Below are 21,138 nucleotides of genomic sequence, written 5' to 3'. Positions count from 1 at the left end.
ATGTGCTCCCTTTTCTAGATGTATGTTGTATATCAATTAAAATTTTATTTAAAAATTAAGAAAAAAGAGGGCGCCTGGGTGGCTCAGTTGGTTAAGCGACTGCCTTCAGCTCAGGTCATGATCCTGGAGTCCCTGGATCGAGTCCCGTATCGGGCTCCCTGCTCGGCAGGGAGCCTGCTTCTGCCTCTGACCCTCCCCCCTCTCATGTGCTCTCTCTCTCTCATTTTCTCTGTCTCAAATAAATAAATAAAATCTTTAAAAAAAAATTAAGAAAAAAGAATTATTCTTATATAATGGTCATCACAATAAACATAGACTTTTTTCTTTTCAGCTCTTTATCAACTCTGCTGCTAAGAGTTGTAAGTCACAGCAGTGCTGTATTTTTCAAAGAAGTTAGCCATTGTCTCTGCACCTTTTATGAGTCACTTTATGGCATCCTAAATCACTCCCAAGCAGTGTTACTAGTCTTCTATAGTCCTATACCTCTTAATTGGAATACCACTTTCCAATACTGGTGTTCTATGTTCACACCAGATTCAGAATATTATAGATGACTCCATGGTACGGATCAGAATTTTCTTGTTGAAATGGAGATTTTTTTTCCCCTAGCATCTTGGCTCTACTGGTACTTTTTTTTTTTTCTTCTTCTCCATAGGCAATGATGAGGCAGTAGCTGACACCAATAGGCGTGTGGATGGAGCCCTAGCAAGGAAGAGTGCTCTCAGAAACAGATTGAATGATGCCATTAAGCGACTACAAGCCACAGAGAGAGGTAAGGGTCACAGACAAGAACTTAACCCTCATCTGGTTTTTTGCTGGGATTAAAATAAACCCTTGAGGAAGGAGCACATGATCCCTTACTTGAAATCCTTTTATAAATAAATATTGTTTTCTGGTGACAAAAGAAACTATATTCATCACACATACACACATCCTGGAAAATAATTGTAAAAGCTATAATCATACCACCTAGGGGTGACCATTAAATTTGAGAGCATTTGTATGTGTGCGTACTTGTGCGTGTGCATGTGTGCGTGTGCCTTAATGAGATCATGCTGTTTATACTATTTGGTAATCCACTTCCTTGTGAACATTCCTTCTTCGTTAATAAATATGCCCTAATTTTGTTACTGGGTCTCTCTGGCCCCAACTGTAAATAGCTGCCTCTGTTCCATGCCATGTCATTCTTATAGTACAAGTAGGGAGACCACCAAGCCAAATGGAGACACAAGAGCACTCATTTTGCCTAATCTGGGACTACAGTGGTATCTTAGGAAGATGGGCTGGGAACCAGATGTGCCTTCGCTGGTATAGTGAAAGTGGACACATTATTGCTGGATGTGAGTTTTCTCCTACGTGGAGCAAATCCGGCTAATGTATCATAGTACACCAAAACCCCAACCAGGAAGGTGTCATCCATTGAGAATTGCTGTCATCAGCACCATCAGAGCTACCACATGCTGGGCACTGCACTGTGTTTTATATACATTACGTCATGTGGGGAAGTATCACCATTGCCTTTACATGGTAGTGAACCCTAAGGCTTGTCAAGGTTTGGGAACTTGCTCCAAAAGGCACAGCTCCAAAAAGAAGCAGACCCAGCATTCAGAGCTGCATCCATCAGAGTTCAGATCGTGTGAGGTTGAATTAAATGTTCCTCCACTTAAGAGAAAGTAAAGCTACAACCTCACCTGAGTGACTTTTATTACAAAAGTAATACATGATTATTATAGAAAGAGTAGAAAATACAGTTAGGAAGAAGAACAAAAGAAGAAAAATCTTTTATAATCTCATTACCTAGGGAAAAAACATTTTGTTGTAAACTTACATTATTTTTATTTTAAATACACAGTTTTTAAATAAAAATAGAATGTCACTATAGATACTATTTTGAAACTTGCTCTTACTATTTAAAAATAATTTTCCTTACTGATTTACTTCTGTAGTAGAACATCATTTTTATGGCAAAAGGTGTCCCACATAGAAGAAAGTGATATTTACAGTGATTTCAGACATGAACATTTTATGAGATAAAATCTCGTATGTGTTTTCTGTGGATTTCTTACCAGGTCTCTAACCTGAAGAAATACTAATTACTTTTTTAAAAATATACCTCTAATTTGAAAATGTTTTAAGTGGGCTACATGATTTTAATGAGACTCGAGTCTTTCAAGCTCACTTTTTAATGCTACCTTAACAGTTTTCTAACATACCATAATTAACATATATTTAAAGATCTTTGTGCAGCTTAAAAATCCAAAACTTGAGGTCTGTTTTATCCCGGTGATTAAATGGATATTGATGTTCCCAACAAATGTCCTACTTCTCTGCAAAGTGAGTGTCCCTGTGCTCTGTGTGAAGGTGACACTCCACAGCGCTTGAGTCAGTCGAAGCTGATCACGGAGGAGGCTAACAAGACCACAGTGGAAGTCCAGCAGGCAGCCACTCCCATGGCTAACAATCTAACCAACTGGTCGCAAAATCTTCAGAGTTTTGACTCTTCTGCTTACAACACTGCAGTGGACTCTGCCCAAGATGCAGGTATCACGGTTTGCATCCAGTTGAATTGGCCGTTAAACTCAACACATCTTTCATTAAGAAGCATTTTTTTTTTCATTTGGGTGTTAGATTGGAATATTGTAGAAATTAGCTTAGAAAAAATGAAAAATTTTGCTCAGTTCATCTATCAATATATGTATGTGTATGTGCGTATGAAATATATATTTCACATAAAAACACTGGAGAGATTGGTTAAGAATCTTTTTTTTTCTAGATGAAATAGTGGCAACACTGATTTTTGTCAATGTTAAGTCTGTTCCTTTGGAGAAGAACGTCAATCACAAAATATTGGTTTACTTTTAGGAAATATATTTACTAAACTGCATTGCTTTGTCCTTACCTGAGTAAAGCAGGTTATTACCAACAAGTACTGACTACTGCCAAACATAACTGAAGGTTCCCATGAAGAACAGTTTGGGGGTGCCTGGGTGGTGCAGTCAGTTAACTTTCCGGCTCTTGGTTTCCACTCAGGTCATGATCTCGGGTCATGATATCAAGCCCCACACCAGGCTTTCTGCTCAGCATGGAGTCTGCTTGAGATTCTCTCTCCCTCTCCCTCTGTCCCTCCTGCTCATGCATGCTCTCTCTCTGTCTCTCTCAAATAAATAAATAAATCTCAAAAAAAAAAAAAAATAGAAGAACAGTTTGTTGGCCAGTTTGAATACAAATTTATAGCAATGAAAATGAAATATTCTGTTATCTACTTAATTTATTTAGTTATACACAGATATTAAAATCACATATTACCATGTTTATTTAATCTCTTCTACCTCTTAAATATCAATGCCTTTGTCATGACTAGAACTTTCTGTTCTCCAGCATGGTTTTGCAGAACATATTACCTTCACTTCCACCTGAGTTAAGAAACAACTTTATTAATCCATATATGATCTGTCTGTCACTAGAAATTTTATCCCAGGTCACAAATATTCATTCCCATTACAAGGAGATAATTGTTATGTTCATCTCTTAAGTATATACTTGTGAGTTCTTCCATGTAACCGCTCACCTAATTGCATTTAGAACTTGATCTTTCAAAGATTTGCCTACATGACATCTAACATTTACATTTATAAATACAGAGCCTCAGGAATATTTACTAAATCTGTGTTAAATTTTTTTCTTCCTTTTTCAGTCCAATCCATGATTCCAATAAGCATCCAGAACTACCACTAATTGAAACTGTTTCAGCCCTCTGTATTTTCCTCAGATAGCATTTTGTGGTTCAAATCAAAGTAAATGAAAGAGCATACCACAATATAAGACACTTTATCGGGGCGCCTGGGTGGCTCAGTCATTAAGCGTCTGCCTTTGGCTAAGGTCATGATCCTGGGGTCCTGGGATCGAGCCCCGTGTCAGGCTCCCTGCTCAGCTGGGAGTCTGCTTCTCCCTCTCCCTCTCCCCCTGCTTGTGTTCCCTCTTTCGCTGTGTCTCTCTCTGTCAAATAAATAAATAAATAAATAAATAAATAAATAAATAAACATTTAAAAAAAGAGAGACTTTATGAAGACTCTAATAGAAGGTGGCTCCCTTTCTCAGAGAACTGAGGACAGGGAAAACCTGTTTTATATATATTTCCATAATCAAAATTTAATGTAACACATTAAATATACTTTATTACCTGTAATTTTTAAAGACTGTTATACTATAAAATGGCTATTGCAGTCAGTCTTGCAAACAACAAATATTTATCTCTATATTAATCAATACAATAAAGTGATAATTGCTATTATTTTCCTTAATTCCATTCCTTACGATAGAGAAGCACCCTACTTCCTAAATAAAGAAAAGAGACTTATCCTTGGTCCTCACTGACATATTCTCCTGAATCTGAGTTTAGTTTGGCTCCATTAAGAGGCTTCCGCTTTTCCTGCTGCTACAGCTTAGTGACCACGGCTCTGCCCTCCACTGGCAAAATACCCAAAAGATATTCATTCTCTAGTCCAGTGGTTCGTAAACCTTCGTGCACTTCCGAATCACCCGGGCCTCACTCCCAGAGTTTCTGATTCAGCAGGTTTGGGTTGGAGCCAAGATTTTGCTTTTCTAACAAGTTCCCTGATGATGCTGATGCTGCTGGTCTGTGGACCACACGTTGAGAACCACTGGTCCAGGTCATGAAACCTTAGAGAAGCTTATGCCATTCTCCCTGTTTTGGGTTTCTCTCATCTAGCTGTATAAATAGGATTTATTCTCTCTTTTTTTAAGATTTCATTTATTTAGGGCGCCTGGGTGGCTCAGTTGGTTAAGTGACTGCCTTCGGCTCAGGTCATGATCCTGGAGTCCCCGGATCGAGTCCCGCATCGGGCTCCCTGCTCGGCAGGGAGTCTGCTTCTCCCTCTGACCCTCCTCCCTCTCATGTGCTCTCTCTCATTCTCTCTCTCTCAAAAAATAAATAAATAAAATCTTAAAAAAAAAAAGATTTCATTTATTTATTTTAGAAAGAGAACATGTGAGCAGGGGAGGAGCAGAGGGAGAGGGACAAGCAGACTCCATGGTGAGTGCGGAGCAGGCACGGGGGCTCAATCTCACGTCCCTGAGATCATGACCTGAGCTGAAATCAAGGGTCTGGTGCTTAGCCAACTGAGCCACCCAGGTGCCCCTATTCCTTTTTCTACGTGTACCTCATACCTTAAAAAAAACCCAAAACAAAAAACACAACCTACAAAGTCAGTATGATGTGTTTGTCCCATCACCCTTATTGGCCCATAGACCATGGCGCCCACCCCCTCCTGTGGCACAACTGCCGCTCCTCTGGGTGCTCTGTTCCTTCCTGCATGTAGCTCTGCCTCCGTGTGGACCATTGCAGCGGCAGTGTGATGTAGGAATAGCCACCCTGGGAAGCAACGTTCCCACCTCCTTTTGCCCAGCCTTCCTTTAGACTTGTTACATGAGTTCCATTGGAAACGCAAGCAGACCCCGTGCTATACGGTGAAAGGAGCATCTGTATGTGTGTCGTGGGTCCTGCCCTTCAGAAATGTACATTGTAAGTCGGCTCACGCTACAAATACTTTTTAGACTGATAGACATTATAAATGCCGCAAAATAGGAATCGCTTATGTATTGGGCTTAACTATTCATTTTGCAGGGTTACAAATAATTATAGTTCTCACAGAAGTAAGCCTGTGTCTGTTGTCTCTTCACCTGATTCCTTACATATAGTTAATATTAGTTAATAGAGTTGAGATATTTACTCAAGTGATTAATTTTTATTAACTGCAGTAAGAAATCTGACAGAGGTTGTCCCTCAGCTCCTGGATCAGCTCCGCACCGTAGAACAGAAGCGGCCTGCGAGCAACGTCTCTGCCAGCATCCAGAGGATCCGGGAGCTTATTGCTCAGACCAGGAGCGTGGCCAGCAAGGTAAAAAGGACTCTGCGTCAGTACTCGCTGATCATGAGACCATGAAACTGAACAGCAAGGCCTCAGGCAGCTGCCAGAGCCTGGAACTTTTCTACTTCAGTAGTTTTTTGTTGTAGTTCTTTTTTTTTTTTTCTTTTTTTAATTTTATTTATTTGAGTGAGAGAACACAAGCAGGGGTGGCGGAAGGGCAGAGGCAGAGGGAGAAGCCGACTTCCCGCTGAGCAGGTAGTCCGATGCGGGACTCGATCCCAGGATGCTGGGATCACGACCTGAGCCGAAGGCAGATGCTTAACCCCCTGAGCCACCCAGGTGCCCCGTCCACTTCAATAGTTCTAAGCACCATCTGGATCTGTTCATTAGAATTGCATGAGTTGCTGTGAAAACTAAACCGGTTCCCAGTCCCAACCTCAAAGCCATCTATCAGGCTCTCTAGAGGACAGGCTCAATACCTGTATTTTTTAAAAGCGTCCATGTAATTCTTATGGATAGCCAAGATTAAGAGTCACAGGGTTAACTTAGTCAACAAAGCTCATAGAGCAAAAGAAATTGAGTAAAGCAAACACCAATAGAAGACTTGATTTATTCTTGTTATTATTATTAATTATTTGAATAGGTGTTTCAGTGCAACTACTATGTGGAATAATCTTGCCCATCTACCTCTTCAAGGAATTCTCTGGTATAACACTGATAATAGGGAGCCTTCACTGACCCCTCCACAGGCATCCTTGGGGAATCACAGACCACCTAAACTGAACAATCTCAACAGAGGCCCTGTCCTGAGATGCAGAGGCCACACGGCAACACCAAAACTCAATTAATGTTTTCAGTGTGGTAAATAGGGCTCATTCTTGGCCCTCTTTTTCATTTATTTTTTATTAATGTATAGACCGGCATCATTTTTACAGCCAAATTATATGGTTTTATTTTCTCAATTGCGAATTGGCCTGAACAGACCATGGGCCCGAAGTACTCACAGAAAGAAGGGTTGGAAATCAACTATTTTGTAATGGAGATTATTATTGGTAAATATATCCAACTTTTAAATGATATGTGATAATTGGTCCCACACCACAAATTACCTTTGTTAGATACTTTGGGGAGCATTTCAAAAAAAGCTTAGCATGAAGAAATATTATTTCCAAAGCTAGGTTTCTGTGAGTGCTTTCTGGTAATTTGATTTAAATGGAGAAGAATTTGGAGAACTTAGTCACCTAAAACCATTTTCTAAAGAGAGTCTTGGCAATGCCTTTGGGAGCCCACTTGTCTCCCCGAAGTGAGATGCTTTCTGTGCAGATATATTTCCTTCTCAGACTCAATTTTTACAAAAAAAAAAGACTTTAATCCCATGAACTGTTTGATTGTTTATTAAGATGATTGATTTTTACTCAACTAGCAAGGTAGGACAGCTGTATTCTAGGCACTTGGGAATATAATCTTGAGTTTACTGACCGTCAGTATTAACCAAATCAATATTAAATAATGGGTGTCAATACATCTAATTATTCAGAAATATTTGCATGAGTGGCATGGATATAAAAAGTCTCTCCACTTCTGAATACTCAGAAAATCACCCTGAACTATTTCATTAAGCTCAGCTTATTAATTTGGGCCTCTCAGAAATACATCTACTGAATTGTGCTTTGTTTTGATGCCTTTCTAAGAATTATTATAAGAAACATCTTAATGAACTCCTCTTTACAATTATAATGATGATAGAGCCAGGAACTGGAAAGTACTTTATAGTTATTATCTTATTTGATTCAGCAAATTTTTTTGTCAGCACTTTACAGTTGAAGAAACTGCAGGTTAAGTGACTTGCTCATGGTTACATAGCTAGTAAGAGGCAAAACCAGGTTTCAGGGCCCTAAGCCTCCAAAGCTGAGTCTAGAACCCTCCCAATAGTCCAGGCGTGCTCAAGGGTGTTACTCACAGCCTTACTTCATGTTCCTCTTTTGAAGACCCTGAGGAGAAAGTTCTAGCCATAGTAGTACCCAAGATGAGTTATACTTCTCCTGATCAATTAGTCGTTGTTAATTTTATGGGCCTCATGAATTGTATAACTGACCAGGAATCCCATCAAGCTGTTTAGTTCACTCCAACCAAGTGTGTAGTTAATTGTGGAATTCGTATTTATCCTCATCGTGGATCTGCTTTGTCACGCTTTTTTGGCTTCCTTTCACCCCACTTTAAATTTAAATGACGATGTTATCATCTCCCTTGACCCCTCTCTCCCACAAGGTGAGGACATCAGGAAACAAGGACAAGGAAGGGAGTAGGGCTCAGAGAACCCATAAAGACTGAGGGAAGCCCGCTGGGAACCATGGGAGAGAGTTGTGCCCATTTCTGCAGGTTGCTTTTAACAGAAACATTCTGTAACTCCAGATCCAAGTCTCAATGATGTTTGACGGCCAGTCAGCAGTCGAGGTGCACCCCAAAACCAGTATGGATGACTTAAAGACCTTCACGTCCCTGAGCCTGTACATGAGACCTCCCCCCGTGAAGCAGCCAGAGCTGGCTGGGGCTACAGACCGCTTCATCCTGTACCTCGGAAGCAAACACGTAAGAGCAGGACATGGTTTTGTTTTTTTTTTCTAGTAAATTTATTTATTTTTTTAACTTCTTCCTTTTTTTAATTTAAATTCAATTAGCCAACAGAGTACGTCATTAGTTTCAGATGTAGAGTTCAATAATTCATCAGTTGCGTATAACACCCAGGAGAACATGACATTTGAAAAGAGAGAATAATATTCAAAGGAAAGACAGGTGCTTTTCTCTTGCCTTAAAACAAAACTACCTATGCACACAAACAAAATTCCCGTTCTGGTAACTCAAAAAGTACAGATCACTTTAATGCCAAGACTGAAGTAGTGATTTAAAGACAAGTAATTTCTTCTCTGTGTGGGATATTTCTGGGGCTGCTTCATTATCAGCCTCACACTGCTCATTGAATGTAGCATTTCAAGGACTTTGGGGGCACGGAGGCCTATTACGTGTGATGCTGCACCCTGTTTGAAGAGGCAGAGCAATCGGTATCAGCAGGCTGCATTATGTCCCTGGGTTAACCGGACCGGATTAGCACACTCCTGGAAGCCATTGAATGTCCACAAGCCTGCAGTTGCCTGCCTCCCTGTCCGGGATGCGCTTGGACACGCACAAGGGGGCAGCAGACCGATGTAGCCACAGGGAGGCTGAAAAGGAAGAGACACTGCCCATTCTAACAGAAACTTTGTAACAATTCAGGCTGGATTTGCCTTGGAGACAGCCAAGCACTTGGATTGATGATCGTCCTTTAAAGAAATGAAAACAAAATATCATATTCCTTCATATGGATTTTATTTAAATGACTTCTTGACATTTCAGGCCAAAAAAGAATACATGGGTCTTGCAATCAAAAACGATAACCTGGTATACATTTATAATTTGGGAGCTAAGGATGTAGAGATTCCCCTGGACTCCAAACCCGTCAGTACCTGGCCTGCCTACTTCAGCATTGTCAAGATTGAAAGGTAAAGTGAACATGGCTTCTGTGCACATTTCATAAGAAATCTGTTGAACACATGCGTGCGCACACGCACGCACATGCACACACACACACACAGTCTTCCTGTCGATGTTTAAATAGCATTTTCTTCCCTTTATTGTTGTTCCTCTTTTTCTCCATTATTCCTATAGTCCTTCCCAAATACCTAAGTGGAAAACAAAAGATTAGAAAAAAAAAATACTCATCATTTCTAAAGAGCAATCTGATTATTGGATCTTTTTATCTGGCCAATCCATGCGTTAATTCCAAGATGGGATATCTTTTTTTTCCTCTTTCCATTGATTGTTGACATTCTGTAAAAGCTTACTCATGTGATAAAGTCAAATCACCAATTCTGTGATGAGGGAACATTCACATTCTGACATTTAAAAAAACATATTTTCTACAAATTATCTGGCTAATAAAGACTGAAAATTCTTAACAGGGTAGGAAAACATGGAAAGGTGTTTTTGACAGTCCCAAGTCTAAGTAGCACTGCAGAGGAAAAGTTTATTAAGAAGGGAGAATTTGCAGGAGATGACTCCTTGTTGGATCTGGACCCTGAGGACACCGTGTTTTATGTTGGTGGCGTGCCTTCAAACTTCAAGGTAAGCTATCCAGCCAGATTCGGACTTACTGAAAATCTACACTGATTGTTTTTCAAAAATCCATAAAACCTACAAGGATTTGGGGGTGGGATAGAAATCTTGATGTTTCTATAAATCTGGTACATAAATCTGGTCTGTGCTGCCCATATTTTCATGGTGTCAAGTGCTTTCAAGCTATAGCTAACACTTGAATATCAATTCATTTCATTCAGATACATGTATATGTAATTGATATTACCCCCACCCGCTACTGCAAGAGTGTGTGGACCTTGTGGGCTTGCTAGGTTCACAATGACAGTTTCGAAACCTCAGTTATTTCAATGAATATAGACATGAAATAAAATACTTGGGATGAGGAAAGGGGTGGACCTAGGCTGGAGTATGAGGCCTGGTGAAGGGCAAACAAATGAAAGGCCCAGATAGGGAGATAGGGAGTTGATGTAGGATTTCAATCCCAAGGCTATTACTTACTAGTTACAGGCATATTATTGAACCTCTCTGAGAATTACTTTCCTTCTGTTGATATGAAAACAGGAATACCTACCTCAAAGAGCTGCTGAAAGAATTGATGTTGGTACTGAATTCACTGTTCAGTATGTGACTGATACATAGTATATACTCAACAAATCCCATTCTGTCTACTAGATAAGCACAACTGAAAAATCATTGTTTATCTAAATTATCTGGCCCAGAGGAGACACAGGTCTAGAAAGATATTTATATATATGGGTAGTTCCCCTTGACCCATTATCTATTTCATTGTCTGTTCTGTATCATCTGGGTGAAATGCGATCATGGGGTAATTGACTTTGTCTGTTGCACAGCTCCCAGCAAGCTTAAACCTGCCTGGCTTTGTTGGCTGCCTGGAATTAGCCACTTTGAATAGTGATGTGATCAGCTTGTACAACTTTAAGCACATCTATAACATGGATCCCTCCAAGTCAGTACCCTGTGCCAGGTAAGAAAGTGTTAAGAGTACTAAGGACTTTGATAGCCACATGAGAGCAGCGGATGAAACAAACGTGGATCAATACTCAGGTTCTCAATTTTTTCTTTGGAGAACCCAGTCTTGAAATTGCATAATAATCATGCCTGCAAAAATCATTTCAGTTCTTCTCTATCACAGATGATCATGTACAATTATTAAAAGTGTTAAACAACTTGTTTGCAGCTTTAATTGAGGATTCCAGAGGCTATGGGGCACCTGGGTGGCTCAGTCAGTGAAGCATCTGCCTTCAGCTCAGGTCATGGTCCTTGGTCCTGGGATCGAGCCCCACATTGGGCTACTTGCTCAACGGGGGCCTGCTTCTCCCTCTGCCTGCCCCTCCCCCTGCTTGTGCTCTCTCTCTCTGACAAATAAATAAAATCTTTTTAAAAAAAGGATTCCAGAGACTGGAAACTTCTGTTGTCTTAGCACAAAGGGTAGAAAAGAAATCCATTCAAAATAACTCATTAGGATAAGGAAGATGTGGTATATATATATACAATGGAATACAATGAGGGGTGCCTGGGTGGCTCAGATGGTTAAGCATCTGCCTTCGGCTCGGGTCATGATCCCAGGGTCCTGGGGTCGAGCCCCACGTCCGGCTCCTGGCTCAGCGGGGAGCCTGCTTCTTCCTCTGCCTCTCCCCCTGCTTGTGCTCTCTCTCTCTCTCTCTCTCTGTATCCCTGTGTCTCGAGTGAATAAATAAAAATCTTTAAAAAAAAAAAAAAGGAATACAATGAGATCTTGCCATTTGCAACAACGTGAATGGATCTAGAGAGTATAATGCTAAGCAAAATAAGTCAGTCAGAGGAAGACAAATACCATATGTTTCACTCATATGTGGAATTTAAGAAATAAAACAGATGAACATGGGGTGGGGGAGAGAGAGGCAAACCAGAAAACAAACTCTTACCTTTAGAGAACAAAGTGAAGGTTGCTGGAGGGGAGGTGGGCAGGGGGACGGCCTAGATGAGTGATAGGCATTAGGAGGGCACTTGCTGTGATGAGCACTGAGTGTTGTATGTAAGGGATAAATCACTAAATTCTAAACCTGAAACTAAAAAAATTTAAAAAATAAAAAATAAAACCATTCATTTAACTTACCTATAGATACTTCTCCATGTCTTCCATGTAGACATTGGAACTTCGTTTATTTTTTTCAAGTTTTTATTTAAATTCCAGTTAGTTAACATACAGTGTAATATTAGTTTCAGGTGTAGAATTTAGTGATTCATCCCTTACATACAACACCCAGTGCTCATCACAGCAAGTGCCCTCCTTAATGCCTATCATCCCTCCAGCCCGTCTCCCCCCACCACCGCCCCTCCAGCAATCCTCAGTTTGTTCTCTATAGTTTTCTGGTTTCTGGTTTGCCTCTCTTTTTTTCCCCCTATGTTCATCTGTTTTGTTTCTTAAATTCCACATATTTAAATGCTGTAAGGTCCATGGAAGATGTCATAACAATGGGTTGAAAGGGCCTCATGTGAAAAGCGTAATGCAAACTGTCATGTTCATATGATCCTTGCATTTTTATTTCAGAGATAAACTGGCCTTCACTCAGAGTCGGGCCGCCAGCTATTTCTTCGATGGCTCTAGTTATGCCGTGGTAAGGGATATCACGAGGAGGGGGAAATTTGGTCAGGTGACTCGCTTTGACATAGAAGTTCGAACACCAGCTGACAGTGGCCTCGTGCTCCTGATGGTCAATGGAGTGAGTAAAAATAAAAGTCCTTTATCTTCTCCGTTATATCCTCTACTTTCTCCTATGCATATTACTAGGAACCTTCCCAGGTTGAGTGTGTCATGCCACCAACCTGAAGTTTTCGTTTAGAAAGCAAAATTGGATTTCTTTTTCTTTAGGGAAGTGATGTCAGCAATAAGTAATTACTGCAGCTCTGAAATGCATTTTTGGATGTATGTTAAATATAACCCCCTTTAATAAACTAGGGAATCTTGCAGAAAATCAGCACCAAGGTCTAGGTGAGTAGTGTGTCTGCAGAAATTTAGCACTGACTTTTTTACATCATATGCCTATATCAGTTAAAAAAAAATAGCATGCTTACTATAAATATATGCATTTCTTTATTAATGATATACATCAAAGTGTGAAATAGTGTACTTTATTAATGATTTTTCATAATAATAATCCATATTTTATTATAGAGATAATATTCAAAACTAGGAATAAGAGACAATTTGTATAAAGATAAAATATTGAATAAAAATAAATACAACTTTAAAATAAAGATGAAATAAAATAAAATTATTTTCTATTTGTTAATGGTATAAATATTAATAGCAGTGTTAGTAAGAACAACGTAATTAAATATGCCTATGTTTTTTGGAAGTCTCATTAACTCTTTGAGATACAGTGACTCAAAAGTCTTATCCTAAGTCCAACTGATTTCAATACTAAGTTTTATTGACTGTCAAAACTGAACAAAGTACCTCAAAAATAAACATGTAAGATGTGTATCATTGGCAATGCTGACTAAATCATGATACCATTTTTCAGTCCTTTTCACTAATTGGCAAAAGTTGTCTTTGAATTTGGCTGGTACGTTTCCATCTTTTCTGATGTCAGTTCTTGCTAGCTAATCAGATGTTGCATCATTTTATAAACTTCAGCAAAAGAACTCAAGACCATTGAAATCTTTATTTAAAATATTTTAAAACAGGTTAGAAATTTTTTTCTAAAATTATTTTAATAGTGCAGATGAGAGTTTTTATAGATAGTATACATTGTTTTCATCAATGAATTCATTTAACAATAGAAAATTTTACAAATATGTTTTTTAAAAACCATCTCTCCAGAGTACAACTTTCTTCAAGAAAGTTACTTTCTCTTCAGTAATCTGTTGCATTCCTATACACTAATAATGAAGCAACACAAAAAGAAATTAAGAAAAAAATCTCATTTGTAATTGCACCAAAAATAATAAAATATCTAGAAATAAACTTAACTAAAGAGGTGAAAGGTCTGTACTCTGAAAACTATAAAACACTGATGAAAGAAATTAAATAGGAAGACATTCCATGCTCATGGATTAGAAGAATAAATATTGTCAAATGTCTATACTACTCAAAGCAGTCTACAGATTTAATGGAATCCCTATCAAAATGCCAACAGCATTTTTCACAAAACTAAAAAAAAAATCCTAAAATTTGTATGGAACCAGAAAAGACCCTGAATAGCCAAAGCAATCTTGAAAAAGAAAAACAAAACCAGAGGTCTCATAATTACAGTGCAAGTTATATTACAAAGCTGTAGTAATCAAAACAGTATGGTGCTGGCACAAAAATAGACACATAGATCAATGGAACAGAATGGAAAACCCATAAATAAACTCACAACTCTATGGTCAATTAATCTTCAACAAAGGATAAATGAATATACAATGAGGAAAAGACAGTCTCTTCAACAAATGGTGGTGGGAAAACTGGACAGCTACATGCAAAAGAATGAAACTGGACCACATTCTTACACCATACACAAAATAAACTCAAGATGGGTTAAAGACCTAAATGTGAGACCTGAAACCATAAAAATCCTAGAAGAGAGCACAGGCAGTAATGTCTCTGACATTGGCCTTAGCAACAATTTTCTAGATGTGTCTCCTGAGACAAGGGAAAAAAGCAAAAATAAGCTATTGGGACTACATCAAAATAAAAAGCTTCTGCACGGTGAAGGAAACAAGCAACAAAACTCAAAGGCAGCCTATGGGATGGGAGAAAATATTTGCAAATGACATATCTGATAAAGGGTTAGTATCCAAAATATATAAAGAACTGATACAACTCAACACCCAAAAAAACAAATAATCTAATTTAAAAATGGGCAGAAGACATGAACAGACATTTCTCCAAAGAAGATATCCAGATGGCCAACAGACACATGAAAAGATCTCAATCTCACTCATCATCAGGGAAATGCAAATCAAAACTACAATGAGAAGAAAGAAAAACTACAATGAGGTATCACCTCACACATGTCAGAATGGCTGAAGTAAAAAACACAAGAAACAGGTGTTGGTAGAGAAGTGAAAAAAAAGGGACCCTCTTGCACTGTTGGTGGGAATGCAAACTGATGCAGCCACTGTGGAAAACAGTGTGGAGGTTCCTCAAAAAATTAAGAATAGAACTACCCTTTGATCCAGGGATCACTACTGGGCATTTACCCAAAAAATACAGAAATGCTAATTCAAAGGGATACAAGCACCCCTATGTTTATAGCAGCATTATCTATAATAGCCAAATTATGGAAGCAGCCCAGGTGTCCATTGATAGGTGCATGGATAAAGAAGATGTGGTTTATATATACAATGGAATATTATTCAACCTTAAAAAAGAATGAAATCTTGGGTGCCTGGATGGCTCAGTTGGTTAAGCAACTGCCTTCGGCTCAGGTCGTGATCCTGGAGTTCCGGGATTGAGTCCCACATCGGGCTCCCTGCTCAGCGGGGAGTCTGCTTCTCCCTCTGACCCTCCCCCCTCTCATGCTCTCTCTATCTCATTCTCTCTCTCAAATAAATAAATAAAATCTTTAAAAAAAAAAAAAAAGAATGAAATCTTGCCATTTGCAATGACATGGATAGAGCTAGAGAATGTTAAATGATATAAGTCAGTCAGAGAAAGACAAATACCATATGATTTCACTCACAAGTGGAATTTAAGGAACAAAACAAACAAGCAAAGGGGAAAGAAAAGAGAGAGAGAGAGAGAGAGAAACCAAGAAACAGACTCTTAACTATAGAGAACAAACTGATGGTTACCAAAGGGGAAGTGGGTGGGGGGATGCGGGATGGGGATTAAGGCGTGCACCTGTTGTGATAAGCACCAGCTGATGTATGGAAGTGTTGAATCACTATATTGTATACCTGGAACTAATATAATACTGCTTGTTAACTCTACTGGAATTAAAATAAAAAATAAATAACAAAAATTTTAAAGAGTTACTTTTTCATGCATTGCTATAATAATACCCCTCCCTTGAAATGAGAGATCAAGTTTTTTTTTTTAAATAACCAGTAAGTTTCATAGTACTGAAAGACATTTGTCATGACAAATGAAAGTCAACAAATTTATAATTACTCATTTTATAAAGAAAATGTGTAACCCTCTTTAAACGTGACAGTATTTTTAGTCATTTGCAAGAAGTAATTTGCAAACGTCAGTGTCTCAAAAATATTTTCACATCATTGCATCTCAAAAGAAAATCATTATAAATATTCTATTATTTAAGTCTTCTCACATGTAAGTCTGTGTAACCAGACGCACATAAACTGCAATAAACCGCAATAGGGCTAAGAGCAAAGAAATGGGTGAGGGGCCATTGCCAGCCTTCAAGTGTGAAACTATGCTCTCAAAGCCTCAGATACCATGTGAAGCCCATGAAAATCTGTCCAAAGGACAAAATGAAGGCCCAGCTCAGTCCATGTATTAAATACTAAAAGTTAATTTTTTTCTCTATTTTAGAGTTTTAAAAATTAGTATAAATGGAAGTTGGAATATTTTCTTTCTTTCCCCTAATATATTATTTTCCATTTCTCAGGAGAATACAGACTCCACTCAAGAGATCACTTTCTGATAAATAGGAACCTTGCCACAATACCTTATTTTTCAAATCCATTCAGTTCTTCTATCTGCAAACTATCTTCCAAAACAAGCAAGCCTGACCAGTAAAATACCTGAGTGTTACAGAATGATTTTGTTCTCGAACATCATATGGTCCAAGTGCATAATCATTTCATGTTTATTTACATACATCCAGTGTTTCCAAATAATGTTCTTTTTCTTATATCTATATTTGCTGATAATTTTTTCAGATTTTTCTCAGGAAACCTTGGAATTATTTTTCAGTATTGCTAATTTTCCTCTTAAAATGAAATGCACTCACATCTGTTAGCCTGTTATAATTTTCAGATGTTTTCAAGATTTTTAAAAGGTCAATAAGGTAAACTTAAAATTTCATTAATTCATCAGGTAAATAAGAAACAGAAGATAGTTGTTTTAAATTGTGAATAAATATTAACACTTTGGAATATTAATGTGAGACCTAACTGCTGATAAGAATGGAGTTGTGATTTTAATTTTATAATAAGAATTTCATGAGACTTCCTTAGTCTTCAGTTTCAATAATAAAGAATACAGTGTTATTCTCAAATTCAGCTAAATTTGCACTTTCATAATAGCGGATATTTGTATCTCATTAACTTCTTCTTTCTTTCCACAGAGTATGTTTTTCAGCTTGGAAATGCGCGATGGTTACCTACATGTGTTCTATGACTTTGGATTTAGCAATGGCCCTGTGCATCTTGAGGACACATCAAAGAGAGCTCATATTAATGATGCAAAATACCATGAGGTATAAATCATTGCAATTTGTGTGGTTTGTTTGTTTTGTTTTACTTGTACTTAGACCTATTGATCTAATCAGATGGTCAAATGACATAGGTGGGAAAGTAATTAAACTGAACACCTGTACTTCTTTTTTTTTTTTAAAGATTTTATTTTTTTATGTATTCACTTGAGAGAGCGAGAATGAGAGAGAGAGAGAGCACATGAGAGGGGGGAGGGTCAGAGGGAGAAGCAGACTCGCCGCCGAGGGGGAGCCCTATGCGGGACTCGATCCCGGGACTCCAGGATCATGACCTGAGCCAAAGGCAGTCGCTTAACCAACTGAGCCACCCAGGCGCCCCAGAACACCTGTACTTCTAAAATCCAACTGAAGGACCCCATCTACTCAACTCCAGGATAACATTTGCTTTAAAAGAATGAATGTTTTTGTCATATTGATGTTTTCTAATAAAAGAGTCACTGAAAGATTCATTTTAATTGCTTCATTGACCAAAAGACTCCTGCTCGGTGTCTTGATTACAACAGCACTCCATAGAATTCTTTTATACATCTGTTGAAAATGCCGGAGTGTGGACACACAGACATTTTTAAATGTATCCTTTGAGCACTACTAAACGTATAAAGAGTTGATAGTAAGCAAATAGAGAATTTCCTTGTAAACCATTTATCCAGAACTTAGAAAATACTAGCACAGATTTCCTTATAAAGAGAGCCCACAAGGAATGCTCTTGAACTTTGAAACAGTTGTACAGCATACTGATAATATACTTCATCTATTTTCATTAACAACTACTTTGAATCTACAATTGAGTAAAATGTATAAAATGCGTATCTTTTAAGTTGAAACAAAATGCAGAGAGTAGGAGGCTATATTTCTCTTTCAGTTCAAATTTCATGGCCTCCATGAGGATGGTCTACAATAGAAGAATATTTTAACTATATTGCTGACTAGCATTTTGGCAGAATCATTAAAGCTTTTCACTGTGTCACTAAAGCAATGACACCTGGTAACATGCAGTCTGGGTCCAAAAGTTCCCGGTTTATGGTTTCTTCCTGAATCCCCTCAAAGGGGCAAAGGAAAACAACTGGTCTCCTGACAAAAATATTTTTTGATCTAGCTCCTTCTACATATGGAAATCCTTCTCCAGAAAATGTGAGCTTCTGGTTGTTTAAGTACGAGTGTTCATGTCTGTAAGAAAGGCATATCTTATTCCCCATTTTGTGAACAAACAAGCAGAAGAACATGGGGGCCCAGCTGTTATAACCAGAATAATTAAACTATATAGTCATCTTCAAAAAGTTGATTATTAAACAATGATCAAGACTTAACTATATATTATGTCTCCTAGATCTCAATCATTTACCACAATGATAAGAAAATGATTTTGGTGGTTGACAGACGACATGTCAAGAGCATGGACAATGAAAAGATGAAGATACCTTTTACAGACATATACATTGGAGGGGCTCCCACAGAAATTTTACAGTCCAGGTAAGCTGTTTTTGTTAAGTAGCTGTTGTTCCTAATGAGGTACTGGGCTGAGTATTCAACATCCAGGAGAGGTCTAGTAAAAGTTTAAGGCACTCCCACTTGCTGCTTCTAGGCATGCACACAGGCGCATGCACACACACTCATGCACGCTCATGACCTCCTTAAATTAGCATCTTCTAGATGAGAGCTACAGGTTTCTTTAATTATTGTATTAATCTTAGAACATAGTCTAAGTCTAATGTGATACTTCTTATCTGTAAGAGGAAAGACAGAGCATGTGTATTGTGTGAAAATGAAACATCGTGTCCCTTTACTTTTATTTCAGTCTTAATTTAAGCTTCTTTGAACTCTCAAATAGCATCTGAGGTTACAAACATTTTTAAGCTTATCCAAGGGGTTGTGAATTATGTATCATTACAGTTTTATTCTCATGTATTTAAAAATTTAACTATCTCTTATTACAATCAAGTCATAGCATCAGACACCCTTGAAACTGAGAGGCAACTTTAGGATATTCCAGCCTGGTCATTCTCAACCCTGGTTCTCTTTAGAATAACCTGGAGAGCTTTTATAAACACCATTGCCCATAACCACTCTCCAGAAATTCTAATTGGCCTGGGATGAGGCCCCAACCTCAAACTCCTTTTCCAAATTAGATACCCTCTTAGCTCCTTCAACAACTCCACATGGGACTTTTAACTGTTACGGTTGTCATTCTATACCCCCAAACTGTTAGTTAGCATGGTCCTCTAGGTGTGATCTTTTTTTTTTTTTATTGTTATGTTAGTCACCATACATTACATCATTAGTTTTTGATGTAGTGTTCCATGATTCATTGTTTGTGTATAACACCCGGTGGGTATTAAAGAGGGCACGTTCTGCATAGGTGTGATCTTAATGGAACAGAATATAGTGGGACTGTTACTCCTTAGTTTGGCCAGTGTTCATTTAAAATACATTGAAACCATTTTAATTTGATCAAAACTAACTTCATAGTCATGCAATGATAATATGCTCTTGGTGCCTCCTATATACTAGGCATAATGATAGGTACTGGGATTACAATACTAACCAAAACGTCATCCCTGATTTCAAAGATAAAAGATTTCTTACTTTCCTATTAATCCAGAAGCTCAACATTCACCAGAACATTCCTCTAGCCTTAGTTGATTATAGTGCGTTGCAAAAAAGCCAAGAAGATGAGTCCATGACTTTAATCCAATTCACTTGGGAGTGGATTAGTGGAAGACGGAAGACCTGGATTCAAATCCTAACTTACCACTGTGACATTTAAAAAAAAAAAAAACAAAAAAACAAAAAGATTTTGATGTGTCTTAGTTTCATTTTATAGGTTAAAACATGTGAAGTTGCCAAGGGTTGACCATTTTTGACCTAAAATACATCAGTTCCGTATGGTTCAACCTATTAATCATCTGTAAAAGGGAAATAATAGCCTTTCCTTTTATATCACAGAATTTTTATAAACATGAAACGAGCTAATGTAAGTTAAAGTATCTTGAAAACTATAAAGAAGTAAACAAATTGGCTTGATGCAGAATAAAGCTGTTCTATAGGCAAAGATTAGACATTACTGTGTGCTTATGAAAGAAGGCATGAGAATATGAATAATTACAAAGCTACTAAACATGTCTATAAATAAAATCAAATTTCATATCCCACATATGCAGGGTAACATCATCATCGTCATCGTATCACTGAAGACTAATTTTTTTTCTAGGACCCTCAGAGCGCACCTTCCCTTAGATGTCAGCTTCAGAGGATGCATGAAGGGTTTCCAGTTCCAAAAGAAAGATTTCAATTTATTAGAGCAGACAGAAACCCTGGGAGTTGGTTATGGATGCCCAGAAGACTCTCTTGTAAGTACCAGTCAATCAAAACACTTTAATAAATAGACACACACACACAAATAAATAGACATAAAACTTACCATTCTCAAAAGCTGGAAAAGCTTTTTTCAGCTTCTCTGTGAGCTTAAGTATACCTTGGACTCCTTTCTGCCACCAGAAAAAAGGAGAAACATTGGGGTGCCTGGGTGGCTCAGTCATTAAGCATCTGCCTTTGGCTCGGGTCATGATCCCAGGGTGTTGGGATCGAGCCCCGCATCGGGCTCCCTGCTCCATGGGAGGCCTGCTTCTCCTTCTCCCTCTGCCTGCCCCTCCCCCTGCTTGTGCTTGCTCTCTCTGTCAAAAAAATAAATAAAACCTTTAAAAAAAAAAAAAAGGAGCAACATTAAGCTA

At 38.2% G+C, this 21,138-nt stretch overlaps 1 protein-coding gene across 2 annotated transcripts in view; it reads left to right on the top strand.

Annotated features, from left to right (window-relative positions):
• Positions 1–21,138, top strand: part of LAMA4 (laminin subunit alpha 4) — a 150,687-nt gene that overhangs the window by 108,139 nt on the left and 21,410 nt on the right. For both annotated transcript variants that reach the window (XM_034991869.1, XM_034991868.1), the window contains exons 16-26: positions 656–772; positions 2,362–2,541; positions 5,779–5,918; positions 8,301–8,477; positions 9,279–9,424; positions 9,884–10,046; positions 10,871–11,004; positions 12,571–12,742; positions 17,264–17,395; positions 18,738–18,880; positions 20,619–20,757. In XM_034991869.1, coding sequence (XP_034847760.1) covers positions 656–772; positions 2,362–2,541; positions 5,779–5,918; positions 8,301–8,477; positions 9,279–9,424; positions 9,884–10,046; positions 10,871–11,004; positions 12,571–12,742; positions 17,264–17,395; positions 18,738–18,880; positions 20,619–20,757 — 1,643 coding nt within the window. The remainder of the gene's footprint in view (positions 1–655; positions 773–2,361; positions 2,542–5,778; positions 5,919–8,300; positions 8,478–9,278; positions 9,425–9,883; positions 10,047–10,870; positions 11,005–12,570; positions 12,743–17,263; positions 17,396–18,737; positions 18,881–20,618; positions 20,758–21,138) is intronic.

Source organism: Mirounga leonina, unplaced genomic scaffold, assembly GCF_011800145.1.
Source record: "Mirounga leonina isolate KUSES-001 unplaced genomic scaffold, KU_Mleo_1.0 Mir_53, whole genome shotgun sequence".
Classification (NCBI taxonomy): domain Eukaryota; kingdom Metazoa; phylum Chordata; class Mammalia; order Carnivora; family Phocidae; genus Mirounga; species Mirounga leonina.
This window is presented reverse-complemented; position numbering and strand designations above follow the sequence as displayed.